Source organism: Urocampus carinirostris, chromosome 2, assembly GCF_059441175.1.
Source record: "Urocampus carinirostris isolate Australia breed hairy pipefish chromosome 2, RoL_Ucar_1.0, whole genome shotgun sequence".
NCBI classification, from domain to species: domain Eukaryota; kingdom Metazoa; phylum Chordata; class Actinopteri; order Syngnathiformes; family Syngnathidae; genus Urocampus; species Urocampus carinirostris.
Window position 1 is genome coordinate 26,009,606 of NC_142350.1, and position 17,726 is coordinate 26,027,331.

Genomic DNA, 17,726 nt, shown 5'->3' on the forward strand with positions numbered 1-17,726 from the left:
TATTTCTCTCTTCTCTCCGTTTTTTCCTTTTTCTAATTTTTATGTTGTCTTTTTTGTTTTTCATTTTCTTTTTTTTCTTTTGTTTCTTTTTTTCCTTTATGTTTGTTTTGTTTTGTTTTTCATCAGTTTCGTTTTTTTCATGCAAAATGTAACAAAATAATTGGTAATTTATTGTTTTAGCGACAAAAACAACCTGAAGAGCCATTTAGGAGCCAAAAGACCTGGCTCTTTCTAGTGAGGCGAGTCGGAAAAAAAACATTTCTCTCAAAAGAGTCGGAATCCCCATTACTACTTCTGTTACTACACATGACTAGGTGGCAGTGTGGTCAACGTAACATCGTCAGGCTGCTTACAATAGAAGAAGAAAAGGAACATGGCGGAACGCGGCTACAGCTTCTCTTTGACCACATTTAGGTAAACGTTATCAAATTCCTATCGAATTGAATTAATCTGTTCAATGCGCTTTCTTAAAATATTTATTATTGTATGAATACAATCGATGAAATACACACACAGCTCAAAATATTCGTGTATTAAGCGTCTAACGTTGGCATTGCATTGTCACTGTCTGTGAGTTGCAATGAATCAGCTACAAATACGATCAACATGTTGCTACCTATCTAATACGCGATACTTTTGTTGTGGTATTCACTATGCGCTAACCTACATCCCTACTCCAATAGTGTGGGGAACGTTACTTTTTTGAAGTAATTACTTATACTTCCTCACTACTTCTTCCAAAAAGTAACCGAGTTGGTCACAGAAATACTGTTTAGTAAAAGTAACTAATTACCAGGGAAATAAACTATTTCTGTTACTTAAAATATTGCGTGTCAAAGAATTTTGTTTTTTTCTGAGCCAATACCAGTCTAGTTTATTTGTATAGCCCTTAATCGCAAGGCGTCTCAAACGGCTCCACAGACCACAGCCTGTTATTATACAATCCCGTGATCTAAAACTTACCTGAAGGCAAGGAAAAATTCAAAAACCTCAACATGAGGAAAATGAAGAAACCTTGAAAATGATGAAGGGACCACCACACAGGTCATGTCCCTTCCAGGATGACCAGGCTGCAATGAATGTTGCAATAAAAAATAATACACAGATTTTGGCAACATGAAATGTAGGTCATTCATAAGCTATAGAATTGTGTTTAAAGCCTAGATTTAAACAGTTCCACTGAGGTTTCAGATCGAATCTCAGTGGGCAGAGCATTCCACAATACCGGGGCCTGAATGAAGAAGGCTCTCAAATCTGTAGTAACGTCTTTGAACAGAGTTAACTTGAACTATTTTTCTGTTTTAGGGGGATGCAAATAAATAAATAGTTTAAAACAGGGAACGGGATGATTAGCAGCAGGAAAGTATATAATACATATATTATGTACATCGTGTGAAGAACGTTCAGTGGTTAACTGAAAAGAAGAACTTTGCAATTCTCAACAGTTTGAAATCAAATAGATAGATAGATAGATAGATAGATAGATACTTTATTCATCCCCTAAGGAAATTCACATTTCCAGCAGCATCCCTGAGCTGAGAACAATCGAAAATAACACGGGAGCTGCTGGAGTGGCTGCCATTCATGACGGCGCCGGAAGAAACGATTCAATTTGAATCATGTACAAACAAACAAACAATTGAATCATGTATGGTTCGTGCCGGCCGAATATGAACACAAAACTTTTCTGTTTCTCACCTGATATTCCTTTAATATTATAAAAAATGTTTTTTCACTTACCATTGATCACCACATGTAATATTTTCATCATGGTTATTGGTTTTAACAACAGATGTTTGTAGTTTTTGACATTTTAACAACTGATGTTTGTTCTTTACACTGTAAGCATTTTATTTCAAATACGTTTTTAATGCTCAAAATCTCTTAATTAGTGAAATTAACAAGTATGAAATGTACGATTCTTATCAAAACCGATTTGGCTTGAATGTTACTTGAATCTACAAGATTGTGACACGATGTGCAGGGTCTGCTTTGCAAACTTCAGGGTTCGCACAGGTGCGTACAATCCTTGAAAATTATTGCATTTTATCCTTGTGTTTTCATGGTCAGGAAAGTGCTTGAACTTTAGGGAAGTGCTTGAAAATGCTTGAAATTTTTGCCGTTGCCATGGTTCTTGGCAATCTGATAGAACACGCAATAAATGAAGAGAAAAAAAGAAGAATAAGATCAGTGCTGGATTTCTTCCTTTTAATGGTACTGGAAAAATTGGCCTTGAAATTGCTTGAATTTGGCCATTAAAAGGTGTGCGAACCTTGCAAGAAGTTTTTGGTACGTGTACTTTATGTTGATGTTGTTATTTCTGTATGTTACCACTCAAGACAAATCTTCTTGAGCATAAGAGTTTGTAATCCTGTAAAATGCCTAACTCCGTTGGAAAAACGTGTTTGGGGACAGTAGTCGACAATTGATTTCATTGTTGACTATTTCTTGTGGCAATTTTAGACGACAACGACAACTAATTGTTGCAGCCCCAAAGTAAACTTGTCAAATGTAACTTAATGCTTTGTTCCAGTTGTATATTCCTATCTAAACGTGTGTACTCAGTCCAAATTTGAATGAAACACTGACATTTGTTTTTGCAGCCCTTCTGGTAAACTGGTGCAGATTGAATATGCTCTTGCTGCTGTTGCTGCCGGAGCTCCCTCGGTCGGCATTAAAGGTAATTATGTCTACTTTACGATAAACAGCAGTTCGCACCACAACGGTAACTATTTCCCATCGTAGCCGCAATTGTACTCTTCTGAGTACTGCACATTTGTCAAACTCGTTGGCCCTAGATCCAAATATGGCCCCCCTCATGGTTTCATGTGGCCCACGAGAGCATGCTGGGAGGAAGCACAAGAAAAACTGTTAGCTGCATCGCGTCAACAATGACTTGTAGTTTTGAATACGTCCACTTGGTGTCGCCAAAGAAAGGCCCCACTCTCAAAGCACCTACTACAACTGTAATTGCTGACTACCATTGATCAGCCAGGGAACATTGAGGAAACCCATCCCAATGTTTTTTTTACTCAAAATTAAAATCACAAACGTGATGTTTAAGGCAATACAAAAAATCATAATACAGTCCAATTCAATAGCACCTTAAAATTTAAAACACTCCTCTTCCTTTGTGAGTCTTCACAAATAAAATTGAAAATTCTAGTTTGTTTTGGGCTCCATCCCTGAAATCAATTGGTCTGGCCGGGTTAAGGTTAGATTTTTAGGCCTGATCCCTAGATCTGATGTAGTCTGATCTTACTGCCAATGTACTGCTAAAACTTTAGTTTTTCATTTTTTTTTATTAATTTCAAACCAGTATAACAATTAAGGCAAAAATTGTATTTTTTCATATCTCTCACTTGAGTTTCTATAGCATGGTGACTTGGTGCAGGTGTTAAAATGCATTCAGGCAACTGTTGAAATAAACCAATGTCAGGGTTCAAACCGGTTCTTGAAAGCCTTGAAAATGCTTGAATTTTAATGTTTTGTTTGCAAGGTCAGGAAAATACCAGAATTTTTAGTAAAGTGCTTGAAACTGCTTGAAATTGTTGCCATCGCCAGCTTTATTGGCAGAATTTGTTTTTTTTAATTGAGTGAAAATGACGTCGACATGCCTGCTCTGCTGGTGGCTTGTCATTATGGCCTTACCCAAAAATCTCAGATTTTTCATTTTTGTGATCATATATTATCAACAATAAGAAAACATTATGCAACAAATCATTAGTAATTGGCAATTTTATGTTTTTCAGGATATCCCTGCAAAACACATAAAATATAAATTAAATACTCTCAGCTCGACAAAAGATAATGTATAATACAAAAACAATTTTAGCTTTTTGCGCACTGAAACAATTTAAAGTCGAACAACAACACAAAAACCTTGAAAACGCAAAACAATAAAGTATAAGTTAAAAATATTATCACTTCAGTGTTAAAAACTATTTACTATTTTAATTAAACCAATTTAGTCACAGATCTGATATAAATTAAAATAAGTAAAAAAAGCAAATTATCAACAATCTTTAAGATAGCAAGATTTAATGCACCCTGTTTTGGAGCAAACAATATCATTAAAATGAGTCCAAATTTGGCTCATTTTTCTGGTTTTCATACACACAGTACTATCTTATTTTTTGGCTTCCGTATTGAACTTCATTATTACCCAACACCGATAGAACCTTTTCCCTGTTTGTAAACAAGTGTGACGTATAAAAGCTGCGCGTGCATTGTTGAAGCAGAATGGCAGAATTCATGTCAGTTTATAGCAGCCCATTGACACACAAACACCGTAGATCATAGATAGGTAAAATACAGCTCAAAATAGCACAAGTATGTCCTCGCAGCAAATAGTAACTTCATTTTAGTCATCAAAGACGACAACAAAAAAGGTTCTTTTGATTAGTGCTTCCTTCTCTGAAGGTACTGGAAAAATGTCCTTGAAAGTGCTTGAATTTGGCCATGAAAAGGGTGTACGAACCCTTTATTCAAGTCTTTCTCTTAATCATCAGCCACTTCGATTTATTACTAAATACAAGTACATTTTATACTGGTTGTGTGTTTCTATCATATTCCAGCTTCCAATGGTGTTGTCCTAGCGACAGAAAAGAAACAGAAGTCTATTCTGTACGATGAGCAGAGCGTTCACAAAGTTGAGCCTATCACTAAACACATAGGTATGGTGTACAGCGGTATGGGGCCTGACTACAGGTGAGGATTTTTATTGTTTTGTCTAGGCATAGTAGAAAGTTCCTGATGCCAAATATGTTTTCCAAGTTACTTGTGTTTACACCGGATGCGGGCAAACTACCGCCTAAGTGCCACTGCGGTAATATACTATATTACAGTTATACTACAAAAAAATCTAATATGGAAATACTTTTAAAGTACTACATAGATAGTACTGAACTACTACCAAAATACTACCACAAAATATTACATAAAAACTACTGAACTACTACCAAAGTACTACTACAAAAATATTACAAGATACACCTAGAAGGAAAATACTCATAGATATACTAATATAACTTTTTTTTTTTAAATACTTCCAAAGAAATACAACAAAATTACCACTACAGTAATACTTAATTACACCAATACTACTAAAGAAAAATCATAAAAATCCTACAAAAAATATTACATGAATTCTAGTATGGAAATACAGTGAAAATATTACATGGATATTACAGAAATATTACAAAAATACAACAAATTTACTTCAAAAAATTTACTGTGGAAATACTTTAAATGCTACAGAAATACTACAGAAATCAAGATTGCAAAAATACTACAAACATAATCCTATTGAAGTACTTTAGAATTACTTCCACAGAAATACTTCAATATTACCATGACAGTAATACTATAATACAAAAATACTACTAAAGGAAATATCACAACAAAAATACTACAGATTGACTACAGAAGTTTTACTATGGAGATACTGCAGAAATATTGAAAAATACTACAACAGTAAAACTACAATATTACTCCAAAAAATACTATAAAAATAGTAAAACATACAACTACAGTAATACTACAAAACTAAATATCTAAAATTTCTGTTTAAAACGGACGTATATATTATGTTTCTTTAATTGTGAGCGTTTCAAAACCAATTTGATGAAAGCAAGCTATTTCAAAACAAGTATAAACAAAACAAAACATGTAAATGTGTGCATGCATATTCATTCATAAATGAAATAATTGTATATGTCTCCAGTGCGGGCCCCATCTTTGAACCCAATGGGATCCCCGACTATTAATAATTGGCCACCTCTGGTTTTGACAAAAGGTATTAAGTGTTGTATCTTTTAGGGTTTTGGTCCGACGAGCCAGAAAGTTGGCACAACAGTACTTCCTTGTTTATCAAGAACCAATCCCCACAGGCCAACTTGTCCAGCGTGTGGCATCTGTAATGCAGGAATACACACAGTCTGGGTGAGTGATATTGATCGTTTTCACAGGGTTGGTACGGGTGCTTGAAATCCTTGAAATTGCTTGAATTTTATCGTGGTGTTTTCAAGGTCAGGGAAATGCTTGCATTCTGGGTGAAGTGCTGGGAAACAGGGTTCCGGCGGAAAGTCTTAAACGGCATTGAAATCATTATTTTTAATATAAGGACATAGTTGGCATTCGAAAGTCCTAAAGATGTGGGACATTACTAATACTTCCGTTTGTTTGCACGAAAAAAATTTAGTCAAATTTATCAATTGTCTTAATAATTCACAGATTTATTTTTGTGTTAACTTGGCGTGACCACCATAAAGCAACTATCAAAAGCGCGATGTACTTTTAGGTCTGCCTTCAATCCATATTTCAAATTGGAAAAGAGAGGTTTACTCTGGACCATCCCCGGATAGTGTCAATTTCATGAAAAGTGGATGTCCAACATTTTTTTTATCATAGCTAAAAGCTCTGCCAGGTAATATGTATGAGACACGATGTATTGTGTGCAAAAAATATATACAGACGCTCCCCTACTTACGATCATTCGACTTACGAAAAACGGTAGATACAAATATATTTTTCGGGATGTCGAAAAATATCCGGACATTGCTGTAAGTTAGATTTTGAATTTGGAGTAGAGTACATTACTGTAGTGCTTCTTTCTGCCACTACCGCCGTGTGGCGCTGTGAGAGCTCACCCTGCACCCACCCGAGGCAGAAATCCAGCTTCCTCTTCCTAGTTTGTGTGTAAATATTCTATATTGTATCTGCAGCAGCGCGCTAAGAACTTTGACATTTTTAATATCTCGTGCATCCGTTCGATACGGTTGGTGTAAATAAAGTGTAAAGAAGAGATGACCCGCTTCTTTTGAAACTAAAGTGGAATAAGAAAGATTGATGTGTCTGGAAAAAAATGGTTCAACTTACTTATTTCATTTGTAAGTAGGGCAGCGTCTGTATATGTATGTTTTTTTGTCCACTTGGTTTTAAATTTGATTTCAAAAGGCATTCTAAAAAGTCTTTAACGGTCTTGAATGGAATGGCCTTTAGCTGTAGAAACCCTGTTGAAATTGCTTGAAATGATTTTCAGTGCTGTGTTTCCCAGCAATCGGACTCTATGACCACGCTTTTAAGCAAAGAAAATTTTTTAAAGCGGCTCCTCAGTTTCTTTTTTACTGATATTTTGTCAATAATAATAAAGCATCATGCACCAAATTACCAAACTAGTAATGCAATATGTTTTGCAGGGTATCTCTGCAAAACACATGAAAAAAATGGTATTTACAACTCTATTTTAACCAATTTCGACACAGATGCGGTGAAAAACAAATTTAAACAAGTTGTAAAAATGTATGCTAGCAGCAAAATAGCGAGTTTATTTAAGTCATCAAAGCCAACCAAAAAGGCATTCTTTTGATATGCCCTGGATTTCTTCTTTCAAAGGTGCTAAGATAAAGAAAAATTGGCCTTGTTGAAAAAAATGCTTTTATTCGGCCGTGACAAAGGTGTTCGAACCCTGTTGACAATTTTTGGCTACCTTACATGATAGGACTGCACTGTAATTCTTTTCTCTCTGTGTATATTTTTCCCTGTCTTTCCTTCCCCCTAACTGCAGAGGAGTGCGCCCATTCGGGGTGTCGCTGTTGATAGCTGGATGGGAAGAAGACCAGCCCTACTTGTTCCAGTCAGATCCCTCAGTATGTTCTGTTTTCTACACCAGACCACAAATATCAAATTCAAGCTCTTGGGGGCTGATCATGTTTCTTGATTGCGCGTTTACTAAAATGAAAAACAAATTTCAATTTTACACCGGACAATTCCCGCGGCAATTTTGAGAGTGGGGGCTGGGCTCTGGGGTGGTGGTTGGCATGAAGTCATTAGCATCTACTCATGAGAATTTCCCTCATTAGCCTGTAGCCTTTAGCATGAATTGTTGGCATGTAGTCATTAGTATTTAGTCTTTAGTATATAGTTGTTAGCATGGCTAGTTAGCATATACTAATTAGCATGAAGCCGTCAGCATGAAACTGTTAGCATGTAGCCTTTAGCATGGCTCGTTAGCATGAAGTTGTTAGCATCTACTCGTTAGCATCATTTTGCCCATGGTTCAATTTCTTGTGGGTCAATGACCCACTTGGGCCACCTCGGGAAACTTCCCTGGTTATTATGGTGACCAAGCCTCCCAATTTAGATAAAATGCGCCCATTCATTCCTGATGTGAAAAATCTTGTTTTAACTTGCCAGGTAGTCAGGCTGCTTACAGCATGCTGTTTTTTTGCCAATTGGTCCCAGTAGGCCCTATTTAGCACCCGGCAAGCCTACCCTGATCATTTGGTATATTTACGGCGGGCTCATGTTAGTTGACGTGGCCTTTTTTTGTTGTTGTTGGCTCCTGGTGATCCTTGCTGCATACTGCATGCTTTTGGTCGTACAAGCTCCCATTTTCCGCCAATTTGTCCAGGTTAGCCTGTTTTTTAGCAGCCAGTTAGGCGGCCTTGTCCCTCCTGGTTTAGCCCCCGTTAGATCTCTGTGTTTTATTTTTGCTAGTTTGGCCCTTTTTAGCTGCTCGGCATTTGTTGTACCATTGCTGCACCCACCTGCGACACAACGGTGAGGCATCCTCCACAAAACACTCAAAAACGTATGCGACAAATTAACATGTAAACCAATATGGTGACTGGCTTGCGTGGGGTGCGGCGATACCCTGACGTTGTCGCCGCTCGGAAAGTCTAAGATGATACAGGCAGTCTTCAAAATTATCTTGGAAAATAATTTGAATATACAAATTAAATATATTTAATTATATAATATATTAGAAATTATGCAAAAACATGCAGTATTTTCTCACATGTTGGGGGTATCCATTTAATTCAGCAATGGTTTCTTGTGGTATATTTGTGTTTGGGTCGATTGTCCCTTTCACTCTAATTTCTAACCTTCCCTTCCCAGGGGGCATACTTTGCATGGAAAGCCACAGCCATGGGAAAAAACTATGTCAATGGAAAAACATTCCTTGAAAAAAGGTAACTTGCTTCGCACACTCACGCAGTTCATTTTTGAGAATATTGAACTCAAATCACTGATGGGGTTTAAATCTCTAGGTATAACAATGATCTGGAATTGGAAGATGCCATCCACACAGCCATCTTGACACTAAAGGTACCATTCCTCAAACATTAATATCACTTTGTATGTGTACTTTTAAGGTCAGGGAAATGGTTGAATTTTGGGTGAAGTGCTTGATATGCTTGAAGTTGTTGCCATTGCAATGGTTCTTGACAGTCTGACTCTATAGACCGCAGATTTTTATTTTTTAAAGTGCGTGTAAATAACGTCAACAACCACTCTCACTCAATATGGTGTTGTCAGCTCCCCCTACTGGTCGCACCCAAGAGGACCACTCTATTTTGAAAACTGGCTATTTTGGTTGAGCTCACTGAGAAAGAGCCAGCTCTTTCAGCTCCCAAACGGCTCCACGGATGTTTTCTTCTTTTAATGATATATTATCGATAATAATAAAAAATAATGGACCTAAGTAAAATATTTACAGTGCTACAGAGAAAATTCAAACTATTTTAGCTTTTTACCCACTGATTTAAAGTCGCACAAAATCCCTGAAAATGCTAAAGAATAAAATGGAAATTCAAAATATTAACTCTTCACTGCTATAAAGATATGATAAAATGCAAAACAGAATAGCTATTCACAATTATATTTTAACCAATTTAGACACTGATCCTCTAAAAAACGTGCAAAAATTAAAAACCAAAGGCAAAAGATCAGCAGTCTCTAAGCTGGAATGCAGTCTGCTTCAGATGACTTAATATAATTAAGGTGAGTCCCCTGCCCACTGCCCAATGATTGCTGCGGTGTAGCTAATGAGATGAGATGATCAGGTGAGTCAAAATCTGGCTTTTATTTTTGTCTTCCGTATTGAACTCCTATGTTACCCAAGACCTACAGAACCTTTTCCGTGTTTGTAAACAAGTGATGTATTGAAGCTGCATGTGCGTTGTTAAATCAGAATGGCAGAATTCATCTCAGTTTATAGCAGCCCATTGACACAAAAAGAACGTAGCTCATACATAGGAACAGCTCAAAATAGCACAGAATATATGCTAGCAGCAAGATAGCAACTTTATTCATCAGTCATTAAAGTTAACCAAAAAAACACCATCTTCCGATCTTGCTGGTTATCCTTTGAAGTCACTAAAACATTGGCCTTGAAATTGCTTGAAAATCGCTGAGTACGGCATTAAAAAGGTGTACGAACCCTGTGCTATTCACGAGAAGGGAATTTGTATTTCACTTTCACAAAACTTACCGTCTGGTTACAGGAGAGTTTTGAAGGTCAGATGACTGAGGAGAATATCGAGGTTGGCATCTGCAACGAGGACGGTTTCAAGAGGTTAACCCCAGCAGAAGTTAAAGACTACCTAGCAGCAATTGCATGAAGACCCAAAATGATAACCATGTACCTAGAAACTGCATAAAACATTTCTCTACAAAGCAGCCTTGTATGTCATTTTCAAGATCCATAGGACAGTTTGGGACTTTATTTGTACTTGAATATTGGGAATCGTTTTACGAGTGTTTATTTGTAAACGAAAATAATGTGGCGAAAAGAAAGGATTCCCGCAAGGAATGTATAACAATGCAGAAATGTTTTAGGCGGATTCTTACTTATCTGTGTTTTGGAGTAAATATTTTACATGTTTGAATTCTATGGATTGTCCTTGATGTAACGAAGCCGTTTTCGCGGACATTCAAAGAAGTTGAAGACGGCCCCAGGGGACTTAACTGCTGAGTTACGCCGGCTTTATGGTTTTCGGGTATCTTGTTTCAGACTGTGAGGTTTCCCAGATAAGTAGAATTTGAAATGGTATAACTTATATCGTGAGTTAAAGCTTTCGTGACGTTTTTCAGTGACTGCTGACTTGTATTTATCAAAAATCCAACAGCGGTAAAGACACTGTTTTATCTTTCCTGTTTACCTTCTCAGTAGATATCTCATGTTTCAATATGGGCACTTGCGGCTTAAAGTCAGGTGCAGCTTATGTATGTAGAGAATGTTTTTTCCTTTTAAAATGTACTCGGTGCTGCTTATAACTAGGTGCACTCTATGGTCATTTTACTGTAATATTTTTGAGGTTTTACAGATAAGGGTCAAAGGTAACACAGTTTAGTGTCATCGACATAGCAATGTAAACTGATGTACTTGTGAATTATACCGACTGGAAGCTTATACTGTAACTACTGAAGAAAAGGGAACCAAGTACTAAGCCATGCAGAACGCCAGAGGTAACACTTATAGTTAAATGACTTCTGAGCCTATATCTAACACAATGCATCATGTCTGAGAGGTAGGATCTGAACCATAAGAGGACAGTTCCTGAGAGACCTAGGAGTGATGAAGTGCCGCAGTCCATTGCCAGGAGATCGTTAGTTACCTTAACCAGGGCTGTCTCAGTAGAGTGAGAAGCCCTGAATCCTGCCTGCATACTTTCAAAGATTATTCTCAGACATAAATCATTCAGCTGCTGTGCTTTTTCAAGTACTCTAGCTAAGAAAAAACGGTAGGTTCATCACAGGTCTATTATTACATGGGATTTCTGGGTCAATTAAGAGTGAGGTTAATGACAGTGAACTTAAAAGCCTACGGTATTTTTAAAAAACATTTTCTCAAAGGTGATGTCTGTAACTTCAAAAACTTCTACTATAACGCCACCTTTTGACTGTAATCATCATTGCAGCCTCTGTCATGACATTTTTGTTGCACGTGCAAGTATTGTGATTTATTAGAAGCGCTTGAATTAACTCAATTTCGGTTGGGGTTGGCATTTGGACTGGATTTGGAACAGTCATTTTCTTTTCACCATTTTCATCCTAAAGTAAAGGGAAACAGCACATGTAAAATTACACTCCTCGCTATTTCCCCCGCCTCCTGTTCAGCAGCATAATACGATCCGTGACTGGATCGCAAATGATGAAAACAGGTAGACGCCATGTAAGAAACATGAAGGCTTTCAACTCAGTTAACACATATTCAATTAGGAAAAAAAAATCTACTCTAAACTTTTTAAGGAAGCTTCAAACAACGCTACCCATGTATAAGTATGTGTTTAAAAAAAGCCCAACTAATTTCAAAGAGCCTTTATATCTTTTTTAGCACTGTTGATCTTATTTTGCCTTACTCTTAAAAGAGGTGTTACAGACTATTCTTAACACATTAGGAAACTAGAATGGGGGTGGAGAGTGATTTCATGCTCATCCCCACGGTTTTTGGTGTCGCATAAAAATGATAAGCGTAAGAAAAGGACTTTTACAAATACAGTCCAGATGCCGAACCAAACCCCGAAAAAGATGATGAGTATTCACTCCCATCTTAGAATTGCACGCGCAACAAAATGGGGGGGTTTAAGGGGTTTTAAGGGTTATTTAGCTTGTTCATAAATCATTATCCATTATCCGTTATCGGTCAGTTCATAATACGCTACAAAGTCTAGGAGCCGGGACACTTACTCTCAGCCAAAAGGCCAAGTTAAGGTCCTAACCCTAAAGCCTTGCTGCAATCATTGCGAATGCACCGTTCCCGGAGGTACTGCAATACCGGGCCGTTGCGTGGAGTGGACAGAGCAAGCTCCTATGCCATCTCCGAGTTGCAAAAATCAAAGATCATAGCTTTGTGACATCATAAGGCAAGGCAAAGCATGCTCTTTTATAAAGTACTCAATTCCAGGACCTCAGTCGGCATCGGCTGCAATGATGCTTTCAGCCAGAAGAAAGTGACAGTGAGTGGGGGGGGGGGGGGGGGTGTTAAGGGTTATTGTTCTGTCCTCTTTATTCATTATCCTTTATCTGTTATCGGTCAGTTATACGCTGCAAAGCCTAGGAGCCGGGACTCCTACTCTCAGACAAAAGGCCTAACTAAGGCCCTAGCCTTAAAGCCTTGCCGCGATCATTGCGAATGCACCATTCCCAGAAGTACTGCAATACCGGGCTGGTGCGTGGAGTGGACAGAGCAAGCCCTTATTCCATCTCCGGTTTGCAATAATCAATGATATAAATTCAGAGATGCAAATGATCCCTAAGAGTAGAACCACAGTTGGTTCTCAAATCTAGAACCCCATCCTCATTTTAAACATCATATATAGTTCTTTTTTGGTTTGAACAAATTTATTGACACTAAAAACAGAAAACAATCATGACATCTCAACAGCAATTAAGAACATTCACAATATTATATTCCAATATTACGTTTTTAACAGCAAATAAAAAGTGAGGTTTGAACAAATCTTCTCGAAAATCAAGCATATTCACAATTTCATTATATAAAATCTTTGTAGTGTCAATAGATCCGTCCAGGCCAAAGTCGATATATAGTTCACAGTTAGAAATCAAATGTCCTGGAAAATTACAATGAACCTTCACTAGTGAGCTTTTTTTTTTACCCATAGGCACCACGTTAGAGACCCCTGGTGTAATGCAACCAAAAATGAGTGCTAAAAAGCACAGGAAACCATACATAATACAGAGATTCAAAGTGACCAAAACGCAAAATTGTACTTATTTTTTTGCCCAACATTTAACGTTTTTGGCTACCTGTAGCAGCAAAATGTTGGGTAATGATGTCAGCTCCCTTTAGGTGAAGCTTATTTTATCTAAAGCGTAAAAAAAAATACAAAAAGCAGGTTTATATCAGGCCTTAACCAGCTTGGTGGCCTTGCGGGTAGAGTTTCCGCCCCAAGACTGGGAGGTTGCTGGTTCGAGCCTCAGCTAAATCATGACTTTTTTTTCTCATCATTGGGACCCGTTGCATCCCTGCTTGGCGCTCGGCATTAGAGGTTGGAATTGGGGGATTTGGTCACCTAATGACTCCCAATGAGAATTCGCAACAAATTAGTTGGGTTGAGCTAAGGGGCTGGGAATCCCCTCTTCCGTATCAATCTTCCAGAAAAAGAGTCAAAAATTTGATATATATCATACCTTGGTGGCAACAAAAAATAATGCAAGGAAAAAGTCAAAAGTAAAGAAATAAGAGAAAAATGGGAGGAGCAAAAAATGATTAAAAAGCCTGTAAAAACAAAGAGAATACAGTAATAGAATTAAAAAGGAAAATGCAAAGCAAAATGAGAAAAAAAAGATTTTGGCAGGCATTTTGCCTGCCAAAATCTGACTCCCCTGCTAATATGGACCCTGTTTGAGATAGAGACTAGTGAATTCCAGGGTAGCCTTCTGTGATATGTCAGCACTGTGATTTTGAAGAGCTTCAGAACGTTTCTCATAATATTACTGTACTATTATTGATAATAATAGTAGTATTGAAACAAACTAGATTTGTTCGAACACCTACTCAGTAACACATCAGAAAGTGGAGGTATTCCTCTGTAGTTAGATCCCAAAGCCAAAAAAACATAATAGGTTTAAAGTGTGTCTTACTTTGCAAACAGTATAGGCAGGGAAGTCCGATGTTAAATGAAAAAAAAAACTATTTTTTTACACCGTGAGATCCAATGCAACCAGGGTTTCATTCACAATAAAATACATTACATATGGCTATTATAGTACATCAAATAAAGGCTATTTGTGTACAATTAGTTGTGATGGGCGGAAATCATAGCGTACATTGACGTTGGTGACTTTTTCATCCGCGTTAACAAACGCATTTTGTAAGATACGATCGCGTTTTATTTTTTGGATAAACGCGTTGTATAGACTACGATCGCTTAATTGTTTTAATTAGCTCGCTTTATTGTTTCAATAAGCGTATTGTATAGAATACGACCGCTTTTGTCGGAGCGCAGCAGAATGCGCGTTCACGCTTGGGGGGGAGGATTTTGCAGGGGAGGGTTTGACACAGCGCGTTTTAATGTAGCCGCCTTTTCAGACTCGTCCTTGAATTCATGTTCATATTTCGTCTCGTAATGACGTTTAACACTTGACGTGCGAGGTACAACCCTCTCGAGGCATAATGCACAAAAAGCACGGTCATTTTTTGCACAAAGCCCCATTTGCCTGTCCACGCTGGCTGGAAAGAACGAGGTTTTTCCGCTCGGGGAGCCGTCATGATTTGGCTGTCGTGATTCGTTCATTTGTCGCGCGCCGGTGTTTCTGTGGGAGGGTTAAAACACATATCTCCTCCCCTGCGAGGCACCGCAATGAAAATTTCTAAATTTCAGGTAAAAATGCGCATTAAAAAAAAAATCATTACTTTGCCGTGCTCGCGTGTCACTGGTTAACCCCTCACGTGCCACTGCTGGCACGCGTGCCACAGGTTGCCGAGCCCTGCACTAGAATGACAAGATGCTGGAACAAAAATGCTTGGATGGTGCCATAAGGGCAATAAACTAGCACAGAAACAAGGAAACAACGTGTTTGAATAGTGAAGTGTGAGAGGTGTGATTAGAGGGGTAGAAATTAAAGCTAGGAAGAGAAGGAAAGAGGGGAATACAAGCCTGAGTGCAGGACTGTGACAGATAGAAAATCCATCCTGAATACATCTTATTCTTCACACAAGGAGGAATAATAAACAATAATGTCATTGTTAATGTGTTGTTAATTGTTATGGTTCAAAACATGTTGGGATTAAGCATTTGTAGACACTCAAAATAGAAGGAGAAGACACCAATGGATTTTGAACTTGTAAGGAGGACCAGGAGAGGAGCATTTATATGAGAGAATTCTTACCTTTCCAAAAGCCCTCCTCCTGAGGCACCTCTTCTTTTATTTAATCTTCAAGGATTCAAAAATAGATAAGACCAAAGAAATATTGATATCAAATAACAGCAACATGATTGGCCAATAGCGACGATGATGACGTTTTTTTTTGGTTTGAACAATTTTATTGACACTTTTAACAGCAATCAAACACATTCACAATTTCACCATATCATATTCTTACAAGGTTTCTGGAGGTAAAGTGAAAGCGTGACATTCTGCCTTTGCTCTTTATTTCTGCCAAAGCTTTTAGTTCTTGTTTGATCTCTCTGAAGTAGTCAAAGCTAGGGCTGCTACAACTAATCTTAAATTCCAAGCGTTGGCTACTCATTAGATCATCGACTCGTTGTATCACGTGATTAATGAGTCACAAAGTACCTTAAATCAATGCAAATAAGAGCGCACGCAATTCCATTGTGACGGTGGGAGTTGTATTACTAGTTTGGTCCAGCAGAGGGCGGCAAGACCTTACCTTACATTCTAAAAATATTTGGCATTCGCATATCAACCTTGTTTGACTATTTCACCATGAGACAAAATTTTCGAGGGGGGAGAAAGTGCTTCTGGAGTACTTTGAAAAAAAAAATCTGAAAATAAATTAAAAAAATAAAGTAAAAGAAAATATAATAATGACATGTTTAACTGTACACAAGGGGCAGATTCTTAAGCATATTATATATCATTTTCATATTGGGAATGTTTATCATATTCAAAGATTTGACCCCCCAAAAAATTAATTGTGATTTATGAAACTGAAATCTTGTTCCTACTTTTGCATCTTTTCTGCAAAATAAGGCCAAGGCAACTACAGAGTTCTCATGGAAAAGCATGCGTGCGCTTGTGTGCACTCTGCCCACATTATTCGAACACACTCGAAGTCTTAAAGCGCTTATAATTAGCTCCTTAAAATTCTTTTGACGTCAGTAGCGGATTGTGTTATTTTGAAAGGGGGAAAAAAACACGGCTTTGTTGCTGCGTGTGTCATTGTTTCAGTTGCTTTCTAATCCAGCTCTGAGCATGTATTTCCAACTGTTTAAATTGGTTAACAGCTGTAATCGCGGATAGGTGGCTACCCCTTGTGTGTCCTATGTGAAGAAGTGTATGAGGTCGTTTATGTATATATTAGTATTTTGCATGTGAGCTGTAGCTCGTGTGTTTTATCCATACCAGATGGAAAAGCTTTCTCCTAGTTTTATAACGAGACCATCGTTTGTAAGTTGAATTTGTTCGTAAGTTGATTCAGTGCAATATTTCACATGTTTAAGGTTTGTATAAGTACCCTGTATTGTTTTGTACTAAAAAATAAACATTTCATAAAATAGTATGCTCTATATGCCCTGCGATTGGCTGGCAACCAGTCCAGGGTGTCCCCTGCCCACTGCCCGATGATTGCTGGGATGGGCTCCAGCATCCCCGCGACCCTACTGAGGATAAGCGGTGCAGCTGATGAGATGATGAGATGATGAGTATGCTCTATAAAGATAAAAAGTGAAGTCTAACTTACTTTAGAAAGATGAGCTTCAAGAGTTAGGCTACTTCCTCCTTCGTGGTAGAAAGTGGCCGAAAAAAAGCGATCCAACCACTTTCTCAATCGCATCAAGCTTTCTTATTCCACTTTCATTTCAAAAGAAGCAGCTCGCCTCTTCTTTACACTTTACACCATATCGAATGGATGCACGAGATATTAAACAATAAAAATGTCACAGTTCTGAGCGCGCTGCAGATACAGTATAGAATTTTTTACACATGAACTAGGAAGAGGAAGCGGATTTCTTCTGGGTGGATGCTGGGTGAGCTCTCACAGCGCCACACGCTGGTAGTTGTGGAAAGAAGCACTACAGTAAAGTCCTCAGAAAACAAAATCTAACTTACAGCGATGTCCGGATATTTTTGACGTCTCAAAGAAAATGTTTGTACCTACCGTTTTTTGCAAGTCGAATGGTTGTAAGTAGCGGAGCGTCTTTATAAATAAAGAGCCAATAGATGAAGGCAGGAACCAAGGATTTAAGAGCCACGATGGCTCCTGGAGGGTGTACAAAGCTAGGAGGAAGGCCAGA

General features: G+C 37.9%; 1 protein-coding gene and 2 pseudogenes across 1 annotated transcript; 1 reads left to right on the plus strand and 2 right to left on the minus strand.

Moving 5' to 3' along the window:
- Positions 1–314: 314 nt before the first annotated feature.
- Positions 315–10,461, plus strand: psma2a (proteasome 20S subunit alpha 2a). Its single transcript, XM_088326049.1, has 8 exons — positions 315–414; positions 2,604–2,680; positions 4,578–4,710; positions 5,821–5,943; positions 7,568–7,649; positions 8,902–8,975; positions 9,054–9,111; positions 10,290–10,461. The coding sequence occupies exons 1-8, from the start codon at positions 374–376 to the stop codon at positions 10,404–10,406; spliced, it is 705 nt and encodes a 234-aa protein (XP_088182175.1). The 5' UTR covers positions 315–373; the 3' UTR covers positions 10,407–10,461.
- A 2,074-nt stretch (positions 10,462–12,535) lies between these two features.
- LOC148371521 (U2 spliceosomal RNA) lies at positions 12,536–12,625 on the minus strand (annotated as a pseudogene).
- A 289-nt stretch (positions 12,626–12,914) lies between these two features.
- Positions 12,915–13,028, minus strand: LOC148371522 (U2 spliceosomal RNA; annotated as a pseudogene).
- Positions 13,029–17,726: the final 4,698 nt, after the last annotated feature.